At 39.0% G+C, this 13,674-nt stretch overlaps 1 protein-coding gene across 1 annotated transcript in view; it reads right to left on the bottom strand.

The window, feature by feature from the left end:
• Positions 1-13,674, bottom strand: part of LOC126416151 (gastrula zinc finger protein XlCGF57.1-like) — a 140,087-nt gene that overhangs the window by 17,141 nt on the left and 109,272 nt on the right. The window contains exons 10-11 of the mRNA XM_050083699.1: positions 8,057-8,166; positions 1,399-1,540 (exon numbers count right to left, since the gene is read on the bottom strand). Of these exons, the coding sequence (XP_049939656.1) occupies positions 1,399-1,540; positions 8,057-8,166 (252 nt within the window). The remainder of the gene's footprint in view (positions 1-1,398; positions 1,541-8,056; positions 8,167-13,674) is intronic.

The raw sequence follows: 13,674 nt of genomic DNA, 5'->3' as shown, positions 1-13,674 counted from the left end.
AAATTCATTCTCACTGTCAAGTGCAGTATTTAAGCGTATTACATTGGTGCCAACTATGATACATTGCCTGCAATGAATTTGTTTCCATCACAACATATAATGCAGGACCTACTCCTATGAAGTCTCTTGGCATCGTCACCCACTTCCATGCATAGCTGAGTGTGTGAAACATACCTCTATCAAAAGCTGTTGACTAACATTCAAATTTCCAAAACCTATTTGATGAATGGGCTAGAATCAGCTTTTGCTCAAACAAGATCTAGTGATTATTCATAAAGCTGTGTTCAGCAACAAGAGTTATTTTTTTCCTAGATTCCGTGATTTCTTTGGCAGTCAATTGCTTATAAATTAGAACCAACAATTCTGAGGTCACTGCTCCATGAAAATTTTCTCCAAGTCCTGGAAGTTTTATGTAATAGATAAATTAAATTTCTTATAACTGCACTACAAGATATCAAGATCAGGAAATAACTGATATAATCAATTCCTTACTGTAATTTTTGCAATAATTATTAAACTCATTCATGACTGTAACTTCTACTCCACTTGCCAAATAATTTTGAGTTTATTAAAAACATGCTTTGCATGATCAACAACTTCATGCCTGTGGGCAGGAAACAGCCAGTAAGAGGGTAGTGGACAGGGATGGAAAAGCTATACATCCACTGCTGAGGAGCACACAGGTGAACAATGTGAGCCATGTGCCACTGAACTTCTTGTAACATTGAGCATATCACAATACCATCTTGTTACTCCAACAGTCCATCAATGTTTTAAGTTATACATTTCTCATTGTTATTTAAACCTTTTGACAAATATGAGACATTTTCTTTTTCTTTCATATATATCTTTTAACAGCTGTACATAATGTTATCATATTGTATTGGAATACTGAATGCTTATTATCTTGTGACACCAGAGTGCTACCGAGCAATGGCAGTACTCTTGATATGCCTTTAATTAAATCTTCTTACACTTTAAGCACGTAAATTCTTGTTGATACAAACTTGGACTCTTGCAAGAAGATATGTAACTTGCTTTCATTATGGTATTTCATGTGTTGTTATACACAATTTACATTTTCTCATAATTGTTTTAAATTGTAACTGTAATTTCAGTGGGAGCTATGTCAATGCAGTTTTGTAAGTATTGCACATTGACTGAAGATACTATGAAATGACATTGGTCATAGCCTAAAAATTATCACACAACTGTGACTTTATAGTGTGCTATAGAATACTGGTCATAAAATCATGAGCCTTATTAATTTGTTGGCATCTTTTGTGACTGTCAGACTAATTATTTCTAACATCAACAAAACAATACTTACTCTAAAGTTCAATTTAAAGCTCTAAGTTCATGAACAAATTGTGTAAAACTCTTCATTTTAAAAAATACCTGTATGATGGAAGATGTGAGCTCGAAGCTGAGAAGACTGTATAAAACTCTTGCCACAAAACTGACAGATATGAGGCCTGATACCTGTGTGCGTACGTATGTGACGATTTAATGTTTCCCGTGCTGCAAATTTGGCATAGCACTGCAAAAAAAGAAAATAGTTTATCTGCTGCACATGTACAAATATACACACTGGTTTTGTGCCATCAAAACAATACAATGGTGTAACACAAAAATTTTAATGTTATTTTGTAGAAGATAGCAGATGCAACACTGCTGCAGAAATACTAAAACACCTGTTTCTGTTACAGATAGTATGTATAACTCAAGGTGCAGATTGCTTTCGTATTAAATTACAACTGTTGCTTAAATCAAGACTTTTGCCTGAACAAGTTCCAAGACATAAAACTTAGAAAATCTCTCTCTCTCTCTCTCTCTCTCTCTCTCTCCGCCCCCCCCCCCCCCCCCCCCCCCCCAGCCCCTCCCCTCTCTCAGCCCAAATTCCACAGATGCTCTCTTGCATACCTTACTAAAGTAACACACAGTGCTCACTGTGCTGAAAGCATTTGATAGTCTTGTACTCATTATTTTTATACAGTACTTCCTTCTGGATGCTATTACCTGACAGTAAACTATGTAAGGAAATGAATTCACTTGAATGCCACCAAAGTCATGTGCGTGTACTATGATAGTGGGAAAAATACATCCAAAAACACAGATGACGCGACCCACTGAACGAAAGCGCTGGCAGGTCCACAGACACACAAACAAACACAAACATACATACGAAATTCAAGCTTTCGCAACAAACTGTCACCTCATCAGGAAAGAGGGAAGGAGAGGGAAAGACGAAAGGATGCGGGTTTCAAGGGAGAGGGCAAGGAGCCACTCCAATCCCGGGAGCGGAAAGACCCACCTTAGGGGGGAAAAAAGGGGTATACACTCGCGCACACACACACACACATATCCATCCGCACATACACAGACAGTCTGTGTATGTGCGGATGGATATGTGTGTGTGTGTGTGTGTGTGTGTGTGTGTGTGTGTGTGTGTGTGTGTGTGTGTGTGTGTGTGTGTGTGTGTGTGCGCGCGAGTGTATACCCCTTTTTTCCCCCTAAGGTGGGTCTTTCCGCTCCCGGGATTGGAGTGGCTCCTTGCCCTCTACCTTGAAACCCGCATCCTTTCGTCTTTCCCTCTCCTTCCCTCTTTCCTGATGAGACGACAGTTTGTTGCGAAAGCTTGAATTTCGTGTGTATGTTTGTGTGTCTGTCGACCTGCCAGCGCTTTCGTTCGGTGGGTCACATCATCTGTGTTTTTGGATGTATTTTTCCCGTGTGGAATGTTTCCCTCTATTATATTCATACTATGATAGTGGTTTATACTAGCATACTTCCTGGTGTTCTCCACCACTAACATTTGAGTTATTCAGTGAACATCCTGGACACATTAACTGCCAAGAGATATTCATCTCTGGAAGTCTTTGTTTCTGTTTGACTCTAGAAGAATCAAAAGTTATTATTTTCTGTGATTTATTTGTACTCAAACTTGTAATGCTGAAGAAGCAGCTATGCAACAACTGATTTTGTCACCACCAATTACTACACTACTTCAACTTCAAAGAATATTGTCTGTTTAGTGAGAGGTATAGGTCCGCATCTTTCAGATTCCTGACACGCTTGTTGCATGGGATTACTGTAAATGTAGTATTTGTGTTTTATATCAACATCTGACATGTTTATTTACTGCCTCACTTTTCTTCACAGATGAGAACTTTTTTTATCTGTCTCTCTTGGCTCTATTACCATACATTAAGGGCACAAAAATATTAGTACTTCACGTAATAATTTCCTGCTTCTTCCTTTCCAAACAGTCTGCATTTTAAACCACTGTTACTTTTTTGCAGGTAGATCTGTTCTGATGCAAGGTAGTCAGTAACTATGCCTGTATGTCACAAATGCATGCAATAGGGCCATCTGGTGGGTAGCCTACACTAGGTGTGCCTGCCCACTAGAATGGTTTTTAAAAGTTAATTTGTAGTTCCTTTCGCAGAAACAGAGTGTTACAAAAATGATAACTAGTTACAAACATTTTATAAACATTTTCAGTATGTCACATCTGGCAGCTCTCAAATATTGGAAAAAAGACTAACACCAAAGCTGCCATTTACTTCCTGGATGCCTAGTTCTGGGACTTGCCAATTTACAAACTGGTAAATAAACAGCAGCTTTGTTGTTAACATGTCTTTTCTTCAATAGTTACAAACAAGCACTAAGCAGCACAGTGCCTGGGGCTGTTGAACACTAGTCAGGCCAGCCAGAAGCCACTTCAAGATGGGTTTCATAGTGTTCAGGCATGCTTCTGTACATACCAAAATGTCACACAGTTAGAACTTCAAATCCCACCCTAGATCACTAGGATTAGCTACACGACTTTTCAAAATGCAACTTATCAGCTTATCCACATTTAGTGGAAAACCATGGATTTCAAATCCATTGCCACTGGTTGTGAACATGAATACAACCATTTTCATTGTTCTGCTCCACTTTTCCACATTGTCAAAAATATTTAAATTATGTGATTCAACCAATGGTAATGATCACACTGTTTCATTCATGTGTACTTGTACACTCTCCCCTATGTCACTCGCTGACATGTTTCTTGTTAACTTATATTCAGGGAATTAAAATAAATGCCAAGGAAAGCAAATTACAATAAAATAAAAAAATTAAATTATTTATTCAATAGAAAGAGTGGCACAAATTGAGCAAGTCTAAACACATTGGTCCATCTCCGGCCCTTATGCATGCAGTTATTCAGCTTGTCACTGATTTACAGAGTTGTCGGACATCCTCCTGACAGATATCAAGCCAAATTCTGTCCAACGGGTGCATTAGAGCATCCAAGATGGTTGGATGGCCTTGCCCATAATCAAAATCCCAAATGGTTGGACAGCCCTATCCACAATGCTCCTAACATTTTCAATTGGGGAGACCTCCAACAACCTTGCCGACATAGAATACTGTTGACGACACTTCTGCTGCTGTGAAGGTGCTATGGATGACACCAAAGGGGTCCTGAAAATGAAATAGCACCCCAGACCATCACTCCTGGTTGTCAAGCTACATGGCGAGTGACAGTCAGGTTGGTATCCCACCACTGTCACGGGTGTCTCCAGACACGTGTTTGCTGGTCATCAGGGCTCAATTCAAAGGAGGACTTGTCATTGAAGACAATTCTACTTCAGCCAATGGGAGTGCAGGCTGAATGTGTCCAACACCACTGCAAATGTGCTTGTTGGTGTACAGAGTTCAACAGGAGTCATAGCAAGGGATGTCATGAGCTCAATCCCCTTTCTGTGAGCCACCTATTAATGGTCCCCCGTGGTCACTGAAGCCCCAGTTGCCCATCAGATCAATGGTAATGATGATGAATACGGCATTTTGAGTGTGTTTCTGATGACTGCTCAGTTCCTACATTCTATTGTCTCTCTTCAGGTTGTGTTCGGTCATGGTTCACCTACGAGGTGCGACAATAAAGTAATGAGACTGATTTTCTTTGCAAGATGTGGCAAGCCTGCAGGCTTGCGTAGGCACAATATCTTTGACCTTGGTCTATAAGCTGCTTCTAGTCCAAGCGGCACATCGATGCAACTTCTCTGTCATGAGTTGTGCTGTAATAAGTTAACACGTTTGTGTCTCTCGTCACGGAAATTGAACCGCATAATACTGCGCAACGGTATGCCATTTCTTTTTGTGTTAAATTTGGTGAACACGCGACGACAACTTACGGTAAGCTTCAGAAGGCTTTTAGAGAGGAGACAAAACACCAAAGTTCGCAATGGTGCTCAAAGGGAGTACCCAGACCAAAGAAAGCTCGTATGTCAAAGTCAAAAGTGAAATGCATGCTTGTGTGCATCTTTGATTCCAAGGGAATTGTTCGTAAGGAGTGGGTGCCTCCTGGACAAACAGTTAACCAATATTACTACAAAGAAATTTTAGAAAGGCTTCGTAAAAAGAGTTCTTCGTGTCCATGGCAGCATTGCTGATAACTGGATTCTGCACCACGATAATGCACCATCCCATACTGCTCTGTCAGTACAGCAATTTTTTAACCTCAAAACAGATTTCAGTACTACCACAGCCACCTTATTCACCAGATATCGCTCCGTGTGACTTTTTTTATTTCCAAGAGTCAAAACAGCCGTCAAGGGACACCATTTTCAAACAACGCAAGATGTCCAAAAAGCTGTGACGAGGGTCTTGGAGGATATTACAGAAGATGAGTTCCAGAAATGTTTCCATCAATTGGCAGAAGTGCTGGAAAAAGTGTGTGCAATCAGAAGGGTACTACTTTGAAAGAAACAACACTAAACATGACTAAAACAGTAAGCAACTTTTTTTTCACATCAGTCTCATTACTTTATTGTCACACCTCATATTCCTGGCAAAGTCATTTTGACATCACTCCTATTTAAATATCGAACAATTCACTGATTATTTCAACTAGCTTCTTTAAGCCCAAATACACGTCCTCTCTCAAACACTGACAACTGTGTATATTGTTCACACACTGGTCTACAGAGCATAGTTCCTGTCCAACTGAGTGCACGGAATGAAATTCACAAAAACTTTACGACCTGATATTGACATGTCCCCTGTTTGCTATCCTTGCCAGCTGCAGCTTCACAGATTCATCCATCAGCTGCCAATGTTTAAGACTTTGCATTTTCCTTCGATACATGTATGAATAATGTTTTGTGACCAATTTGAATAACTCCTTCATGGTGCATTGTGTATATTGCAACCCAATGACAGCATAAAGCTGACATCATGACAGGCAAAAGTGAAAAGATGGCCACCATCCAGAATATACCATTAATAAGTGCTAGGGCAGCAAGGAGTGAAGTTATTTATTATTTATCACTGTGCAGTATATGAAAGGGCAGAAATTATAACAATTTTAAAAATCACCACCACCCAAAAGTGTATTTAGTGTCAAATTTGTATATGTATTCTACAAACATGCTTTGGCACAATTAAGGAGGTGGTGTAGGTGTAGAACATACTGTGAATAGAGATATTTATTATGTACTATTAATGAAAGCTCTCTTTTTTATTAGAAGAAAGATTATATTATTTGTTTAACAGGAATTAATCATGGGTATCTACAAGTATCATTTGTAAATAGTACTAACATTAATATGTACAGTCTGGGCAGTTAGGTATAAGACAAAAAGAGCATATGATAGTTATAATTTACTTTTTTTCTGGATTATTTCAATTTTTTACTTCAAAAATTTTACGTATTTAAATATTCCACTAGACAAAGTATGTGGTATGATCAGCTATGCTCGTCAGACCATTTCAGAAATTTTACTAATAGGCTACAGCTGATGGTAGAACAAGCTGGCTTCACACAAGCTGTTGTGAAGAATTCCTTTACCTTAACTGACTAAATTACTTTTTTTAAAGTTAAGTTCTAATGTATTTCATAAAACAAAAAATGTTTGTTTCTCTTTTCCTCACAAAAGTTGGAGTCCCCTTCATCCTGGGGTACAAGTTGTCTGCAGCTGCTTTCTAATCTTCCCAACTCAGCCCCCTTCCCTCTCTGAGGAAGGAGATTATTACATGTACTTTAATTTCACCTCCTGAAAATAAGCACTTGTCAGTCATTCTGTGTCTCTGTAAATCACCTTGTGTTTGAAACTTGTATGTTATTCTTCCAACAGTTCATAGTACATCTAAAACGTTCCGAGGCTGATTTTATCCCTGGCGTATAAGCAACGTCCGCACCGTAACTGTGGTGGCACCTTGAACTACTGACTGTAAACAACAGACACGCATTCAACTAGATGTTTCTGAGCAGGCGCTATTAAGAAGTGGACATGCGACATCAGCTTGCCATCATTGTTGTGCCACAAATTGCAATGAAAGCAACATCTCTAAATCAAGTGTTCAAGATACTCCTCCAAAATGTTTTGGAGAAAAGTGTCTGCAAAGTTTGTCTCACACACCTGGACTTCCAAACAAAAATGCATGGACACGTGTCGGAAATTGACTGATGTGCAAAACGCAACAATTCTTTTCTGGAAAAATTCATCACGGGTGATGCAATATAGTGTTATCTATATGAATCTACTACAAAAAGGCAAAGCACAGAAATTCACATGAAGGGTCAACGTTTTCATGACATAACCAACATTCAAACCAATGTGAAGCACCAGTTGAATAACATCACAAAGAAGGACTTTTTGATGGTCACTTGTTTGTATGAACTTTCTGTGCATTGTATTCCAAGTCGGGGGTGGAGATATGTGGGATACCTGAAGCATTAAAAGAACTATCTTAACATTTCTCTATTTTTTATTAATTCAGTTTCAAAATTTTTTGGACTCATGGGGTATCTCTTCAGCAAATAGCTGCTGCATGGTTTCAGTACTCCAAAAGTTTGATAACCTCTGTCACATTACACAGTCATTTCTTGGTGGTGATATATACTTTTTGTATACTGGTCTAGCCTTGGTGTTGCAGATGCTTTTTCCACTCTTCTGTTAATAACAACACTTTACTATCAAGTTTTTTCTAATATATTTCCAGCTCCAGCACAGATACACCTAATTTCAAACTAGCATTTTAGTTTTTATTCATTTTCACTTACCTCCTTGCATTCATAAGGCCGCTCGCCTGTGTGCATCCGCCGATGTTTCTTCATTGCACCACTTGAAGGAAATCTCTTTGGGCAGAGATCACATGCATATGGCCTCTCACCTTAAAAGAAAAGAATCCTTTTCAAAATTCACAACTTCTACATGATAATCTACTGTTTCCAGATGTGAAAAGTCACAATTTTCCTAACAAAAAATTAAAAGTTATTTCTGGTTTTTAACTGTAAGGATTACCTGGTGTAAGGATTCAGCCAGCTGTTAGATTTGTCCACCAACAGACCCAATTCCAGAAATCCAACATGATATCCAGTCTCTCCTCAAATCCTCGAGCCCATCCCAGAACCTCTCTCTGGAGTCTATACATCTCCTCATCCCTACCACTTTCCACACTCCTACGTTCTATATGCTTCCTAATTCCATAAACCCGACTACACAGGACACCCCATTGTGTCCAGTTACTGTGCCACCACTGAGAGAATCTCTGCTCTTATAGACCAACACCTTCAGCCTGTTACCCACAATCTACGCACTATATAAAAGACACTAACCATTTCCTCCACTGACTCTCCACAGTACCTGTTTCTTTACCACACGGTGCCCTGCCCGTCACTATTGATGTCACCTCCCTTTACACCAACATCCCTTAATGCCCATGGCCTTGCTCTGCTACTGAACACTACATTTCCCAATGCCCAATGGATTTCAAAATTACAACCTCCTACCTGGTCACCAAGACCAACTGTATCCTCACCCACAATTACTTCACCTTTAAAGGCATCACCTATAAACAAATCCTTGGTGCAGCAATGGGCACCTGTATGGCACCACCCTATGCCAACGTATTCATGCACCATTGAGGAATTCTTCCTAACCACCCAGAATCTCAAATCCCTCACCTCCTTCACATTTATTGATGACATCTTCACGGTCTGGACCAAGGGTGAAAACAACCAATACACATTCCTCCACAACTCAACATAATCTCCCCCATTTGCTTCACCTGATCCCCTTCAAACCAACAAGACACCTCCCTTGGTGTTGATCTCCAACTCAAAGATGGCTACATTAGTACCTCCGTCCATATCAAATCTACCAACAACCAGCAATATCTCCACTTCAACAGCTGCCATCCATTCCATACCAAGGAGTCCCTTCCATACAGCCTAGCTATCCATGCCCTTTGCATCTGTAGTGACGAGCAATCCATCTGAAAACATAACAAGTGTCTCACTGAGGCCTTCACAGACTCAAATTACCCTCCAAACCTTGTACAAAAACAGACCTGCTGTGCCTTATCTCTCCAGTCATCACCCCCCACCTCCCAAAGTCCCACCATCCAGCTATTAAGGAGCATTCCCTCACCACTCAGTACCACCCAGAAGTGGAGCAATAGAATCACATTCTACACCAGGGTTTTGACTATCTGTTGTTGTGCCCTGAAATGAGGAACTTCTTACACACTATTCTATGCATCCCTCCCACAGTCATGTTTCACGGCCCACCGAACGCACACAACATCCTCGTCTATCCCTACTCCACTCCTGCTCCGAACCCCTTGCCACATGGCTCATATCCCTTTAATGGACCTACATGCAAGACTTGTCCTCGCACATGTGTGTGTGAGTTTCTTTCTTTTTTGTCAAGTCTAGAAGAAAGCCTTTCAGGCCGAAAGCTCACATATTTATCAGTTTTTTGTTGTGCCTGTCTGTGACTCAACACCTCCACTATATGGCGAGTACCAATCTATCCTTTTCATAATATTGTCTTTATTGTATTTTCTGCTTTTTAACATTGATGTTTATAGAATTTTTACTAACCAAGAAATGTTGTTAGAGCAACACCTCTAATCCTCAAGTGGGCGTGCCTATGTATAAAGTGCGCCAATCACTAAAAAATTATTTCGTACCATTCCATTGCTGTTTTACAATTGTGAGCCTTTACCTGTTCCTTCATTACAGTTTCAGCTAACGCAGTGAGAAGTTGTGATATGTCCATGTGATCAGCAGTAACATAAAATAAACAGCGAGCTATGTGAGGAAAAAATTACAAGCTGTGCAAGGAAATGACCCCACTTCCAAGGTGGCAGCACACTCCCACAGTGATAGTCAGTTATCTATGAGATTATTAGTAAGCAGTTGACAGCGATCTGACAACTGTGTCCACCTGCTTAGCTGGGTGGTAACGTGCTTGCCTCCCATGCAGGTGGGCCTGTGTTCGATCGTTTCATTATTTTTTTGATGTAGCTTTACTGCTTAATGCTTCAAGTGAGTCATTAGTGTGCAGTAACACTTGCAAAGCGCTACAGAACAATATAATGAATGTTTATTTGATTTACTGTTTAATTAAACAGTAATTTAGCTCATATGATGTAAGTTTATTTTATCACTGTGTAATAAAACTAGGACTAAACTATGATTCTGCTCATCCGTGTTTCTCTTGGTAACATAACAACAGCTATTCATTACATGTGTACCAGATATGTCTCGTGCCCACTCGTGTTATCAAAAACGTCGTGCTCGCTTGAGGATTAAACTGACAACACAAATTATAAAGGACTGTATCTTGAATCAATGACAACATTAATACTCTATGTTAGAAGAGCCACAGAAAGCAAAACACATCTTGCTGGACAAGAGAATTATCCTCATAAAACTCGGGCAGCTATTTACCACTGACTATCGTAATACAAATAGTAAGAAAAATATATGTTAAGCTTATATGTTTTTCTTTCATCAGGGGATATTGGAATAACTAAAAAACTAACAAAACATTACAGGAAGCCCTTTTAAAAAATAATTTTATTCTTCAAAATGCTTACCATTTTCCTGAATATATTGATTCAAGGGTGTAAATTTCAGTTAACACTAATGTTAACTAACGAAGCCCCGTGCAAGTGTTACAGCACACTAATGAACCACTTTCAGCATTAAACAATGCAATTCCTTCAAAAAAATAATGAAATGATCATTTGGCATTGTTGGCAGGGAGGCCCCATCAGGGGAAGTTCGGTCACCGAGTGCAAGTCTTATTTCAGTCGACGCCACACTGGGCGACTTGCGTGCCGATGGTGAGGATGAAATGATGATGAGGACAACACAACACCCAGTCGACAAGTGGAGAAAATCTACTGACATAACAATATACTTTCACTGCTGAAATTAAGAATATGAGTGGGCTAGCACCAGTTTCAATTGGTTTACTATTATTATTCATATCATCATCATCATCATCATCATCATCATCATTATTGTGTGACTGGACCTTATTGGATCACACAAAGGTATTATGGCTCAGTCTTCGGAGTTTCCAAGCAGCTCTCATTTCTTTTTCCTGTGGGTTTTTTTTCCTTTCTCGAGTTCTCTTTGTCCCTGATTTACATGAGCCTATACTAAATCATTTTTGAGTTGCGGGATCCAGGGTATGGCTTTGAGTTGTTCTATGTACATCCTCCACCCACAAACTACTTTAATGTTTTCATAGTATAGTTCAGACTATTGCCAGACCAATGGCTATGAAGTCTAAAAGAACATTAAAATGATAATTTAATGTATTCATATCATTGAACAAACTATTTGCAGACAATGGCTATATACTCTAAAGAACAATAAAATGATTATCAGTCATAAATAGTGTCCGAGTTGTATGAGATTCAGCCTTTTCTTGTTGGAACTTGGTGGAGATGCCAATAAAATTTTAATCTCCTTTTTCTCATGTCTGTATCCAGTTTTTGTTGTTTTGGACCCCAAGTATATCTTATTTAGAATTTTGTTCTTCTTTTAGGATATCTTCCAGATCACCTTCTCTGTAAAGTGCACGTGTTTTGCTAGCATACAACACTTCAGGCTTGATAACTCTAAATAGTGCCCAATTTTTCTATGTATGGACATATATTTCTTTGTTTTAGAGTTCACCATAAGATCCCGTTTTTTTTTACATCAATTTTTTGTGCCATTTTCATTCCCTTATAGGTTCACATATTTCTCTTAAGTACTAGAAGTACAGAACTCTCTCTCGGTTTGTCCATATTTTGTGATTAGTTCTTGAACAGGATGTTTTGAGCAGATGTACCTGGTTTTTTGGAAGGATATTTAGAGATCAAGTCTTTCAGCACATTCCCTGAGGCTTTCTGTACGTTTAATTGCTGTCATTGCATTATCTGCTAGTGTTGCCACATCAACTGGTACTGGCTGCTCCTGTCTATTAATGTCTCTTGATTTCTTCCACATCCTAGAAGGCTTTCCTTCAGAATGAAGATTTACAGAAAACAGTTTGTGAATTAATGAATGAAAATTGTACAGACACATATGATATGGAAAATTTGTTCTAAATGTGCCAAATGCAATATAAAAGTATTATCAAGGTGAGGGCAGGCTGCAATGAAACGCACGTGATCTATGAAGTAATATGCAAAGTTTGTCTAGCTTTTGACATTGGCATGACAATTACGAGTATTTCACTCAAAACAGTTGAGAAAGAAACTGCCTACAGCAACAATGTCCAACACCCTGTTCCCAACCTTGCTATGTCATTTTGTTTTCATCTTTTAGACATTTTGTTTTCATCTTTGAGCTTCACATTTCTGTTAGTGTTATATGGGAGCTCTGAAACTTAACTCTCATATTTCAGCTCCATGTTACTTCCAGGTGCACTTGCCTTAAGCGATGCAGAGAAATTGCCAAACACCTACACATGTGTAGGTGGACAGAGATCTGAACCCCAATCCTCCTGTATGTAATGTTAATAACTGAGCCAGCTTGCTTGGTTTCCTTGTGCAGTGCAGGCTGAATCATTGTGTTTCTATTTCTTATGTTATTTCTTTGAGTACCAATCCACCTCCAATAATCAATATTTCTAGCTTGTACAATGCTTTGTATAACCATTCTTCATTATAGTGTTCTACATCTGTTTTGCATTTTCAGATAACAATTTTTGTTATATCTATTCCATATCATATTATTGATTGTTTATCATTTAGATGTTATGTCTTCACCCGGTGTAATTCTCTGGGTTTGATGACTTCTCCTGCATATTTTAATCGTAGATTAGTATGAGCTGCTAATGGGGGCCATCAACACAATGTGGGGCTCTCATTTGGCCCTCTGCCTGCAAAGTTTAAGTGCTGATGTTTATACAGCTGCTAGTAAGAAAGCTGCAAAGAAAGCTTGGATCAAAATTATCTACACAGCTGCTCAGTGATCATATTGACATCAAAACTGAAGATGACAGAGAGAGAGAAAGCCAAATATTGAATTCAGTCTTCCAAAATTGGTTCACTGAACATAATAATAAAATGGTTTCTGTTTTCACTCACTGCACAGCACTGAAATGGTATGCCTGTGGTAAACAGTAATTTTTTTTAGGTTGTGATAGTATAGGCTAATTTGAATAAAACATTCCATATATACCATGTCTTCACTATTTATTGGTTACAGAGATCCAGCTGTTAAAATTCAACCCAAACAAATACTCAGAAAAGGTGTTAAGAAAATGCAAATGATTGTGTTAATCACAAATTGCACCTCCAATGTCAATGGACTTGGAAATTCTCTTGATACCACCACGTCTACTGTAGCTCTTCTACGGTGATTCTGGAATTATTTATGGGGGCAGC

Source organism: Schistocerca serialis, chromosome 8 (genome assembly GCF_023864345.2).
Source record: "Schistocerca serialis cubense isolate TAMUIC-IGC-003099 chromosome 8, iqSchSeri2.2, whole genome shotgun sequence".
Classification (NCBI taxonomy): domain Eukaryota; kingdom Metazoa; phylum Arthropoda; class Insecta; order Orthoptera; family Acrididae; genus Schistocerca; species Schistocerca serialis.
This window is presented reverse-complemented; position numbering and strand designations above follow the sequence as displayed.